This window comes from Histoplasma capsulatum, genomic scaffold (genome assembly GCF_000149585.1).
Source record: "Histoplasma capsulatum NAm1 scaffold_3 genomic scaffold, whole genome shotgun sequence".
NCBI classification, from domain to species: domain Eukaryota; kingdom Fungi; phylum Ascomycota; class Eurotiomycetes; order Onygenales; family Ajellomycetaceae; genus Histoplasma; species Histoplasma mississippiense.
In genome coordinates, this window is record NW_001813980.1 from 2,578,098 (window position 1) to 2,580,253 (window position 2,156).

Sequence of the window (2,156 nt, forward strand, 5' to 3'; positions counted from 1 at the left end):
CCCCCCCCCCCATTCTTCTAAAAGAAAAAGAAAATTCAAGAAAACCTCCCTTGTTGTCAAATTCGCATTATCATAGGCTTTCCGATGCTTTTGAATATACTCCGTCGTCTCCGTTCCGGGAGGGTCGCACGTAACACTGACAGCATCCGGATCCTGATAAATCCTCACATAATCAAACCGCATTGTCGCAGGCATCACCGTCGCCAGACCGCTTACGTTCAGAAATGCAAACGTTTTCGACATCCCAAAGTTCATGACAAGCGCCATGGGTTCGGCGGGGATGACGCGTTGGCCTATGTTGCCGTTTGGCCCGAGAGCCCGCGCGTCGAGTTTCCAGGTTTTATCCTTGCCGACGAACCAGGTTATTTCACCTTTGGGCCCGGGTTTGTATTCGAACGCGTAGACTTGGTAGAAGCGGCCATCGTACCAGTGGTTGTTTACTGTTGTTATCCCTGAGATTGCTTGTTGGTATGGACCACCTCGATAGTCGTTTATGGCTGTTATTCTGGGATCGTAGAGTTCGTAAAAGTCTGTGGATTTTTTTTTTTTTGTTGTTCATTAGCTAAGACAGTATAACCAATTGAATACACAAAGAGAAGAATAGAAAACATACCAAAGTTAGGCATATACCACACATCAAACGGCGCAACTTGCATACTCTGCGACACATCCCCCACATCTGACGGTACTTTGGGATCTAATGCATGCACGCTTGCTTCAATAACATCGATTTCAGGAGCACTTCGTGATTTACCAGGGCTCGGATGATCCTCTCCCTTGCACGTGCAGGCGGGAAGGCGCATGCCAGGCAAAAAACTAATACCATCCGTCGAGCTCTGGTTGGGAGTTATGCCGGCGTCACATACGTTGTCATAGCTATACGGCCACATCCCTTCCGTCGTAGCAGCATAGCCTGGCCGACCGAGATTGCCCATGGCCCAGAACCCAGGCCAGAAACCAGATGTATCACCCCTTCCGGGAAGCGATATACTCGCCTCCAGACGTCCACCTGTGAAACATATTTGGTTCCAGGATTGGACCATCCCGGACCGATAATTCAGCTCGTGGTTTGGGAAAGCATCGAAGCGGATCTCGAGTTTGCCATTTTTTGTGGTAACGGCGTCTGGGTCATACCACTAAATAAAAATAATCAAGTCATATGAGTAAGTATTTATGGATGATGACCCCGACTATTCACTTACCTCTAGATCCTTCGTCACGCCATACCAAAGATCAACAGCCTGAAAGAAAGGATCGTCCCCTTCGTAGAACGTCCGACCGTCCTTGTTAAATTCATCGGAGAACTGGGGTGACAGATCAGTTAACCTTGGCAAACAAACCAACGAAGCCACTTATTTTAGTCAACAACGAATGGGTTAGGGAGCTTCCTACCACCAACTGCCACTTCTTCCCGTCAACGGATATTTTCGATTTTGCGGACTCCGGCGTATCCGGATCTATTAGCGAATATCGAATGTTTTGAAGATGTGGAATAGGACCGACATCTAGGCACATCGGGTCGTCAGCACAAACAGGGCCGGAGGGTTCTATCAGCTTTTCGATAAATGTCCTATTTAAAATGGCATGCAAGTTAATTTATCTTTCTCCCTTTTTTTCTTCTTCCTGCTTGGTTAAACGTATTTGGATAACCTCGATTCGGGAAGGACACTCGTACAAAACGGGATAAACAACAAATAGCGTCACGACCCCTACCACCACAACTGTAAGCGCCACCAGGTTAACTGCACCTCGCCGCGTGCAAACATCGCAGTCTCTGTCTGCATCGTTCGGGTCCGGATTATGCAGGTAGTCATCCTTCTCTACGTCCTCAGGAAACACCAGGAGGTTTTCAAAAGGCACGATGGCATATTTCTCCACGACAGTCTGGGTCGTGATGGGCTCATCATCGTCTGTCCGGGAGTGACTCCGATTGTCCCGCGTTGGACTGAAAGGGTACCCGGAGGCCTCCCAACCGAGGCCCCCCTCTGAGCTCTGACTTGCTCTTCGTGAACGTGTGATTGGATACTTTGAACCCTGGCTTTCGTCCCGCTCGTGCCGTGAGGGGTTGGAGAGTGGCAAGCACTCTGAGGAGTCACTGCCATGCAGAGAGCCTTGTCGAAGGCTGGGGATATGGGGGCTGCGGAGGGTAAATGAGG

At 49.4% G+C, this 2,156-nt stretch overlaps 1 protein-coding gene across 1 annotated transcript in view; it reads right to left on the bottom strand.

Moving 5' to 3' along the window:
* The window catches only part of HCAG_03919 (predicted protein), a gene marked incomplete at both ends in the record, with an annotated part of 3,453 nt that overhangs the window by 508 nt on the left and 789 nt on the right, over positions 1-2,156 (bottom strand). Inside the window, 5 exons of the mRNA XM_001541771.1 lie at positions 142-530; positions 614-1,136; positions 1,203-1,304; positions 1,393-1,570; positions 1,676-2,137. Of these exons, the coding sequence (XP_001541821.1) occupies positions 142-530; positions 614-1,136; positions 1,203-1,304; positions 1,393-1,570; positions 1,676-2,137 (1,654 nt within the window). The remainder of the gene's footprint in view (positions 1-141; positions 531-613; positions 1,137-1,202; positions 1,305-1,392; positions 1,571-1,675; positions 2,138-2,156) is intronic.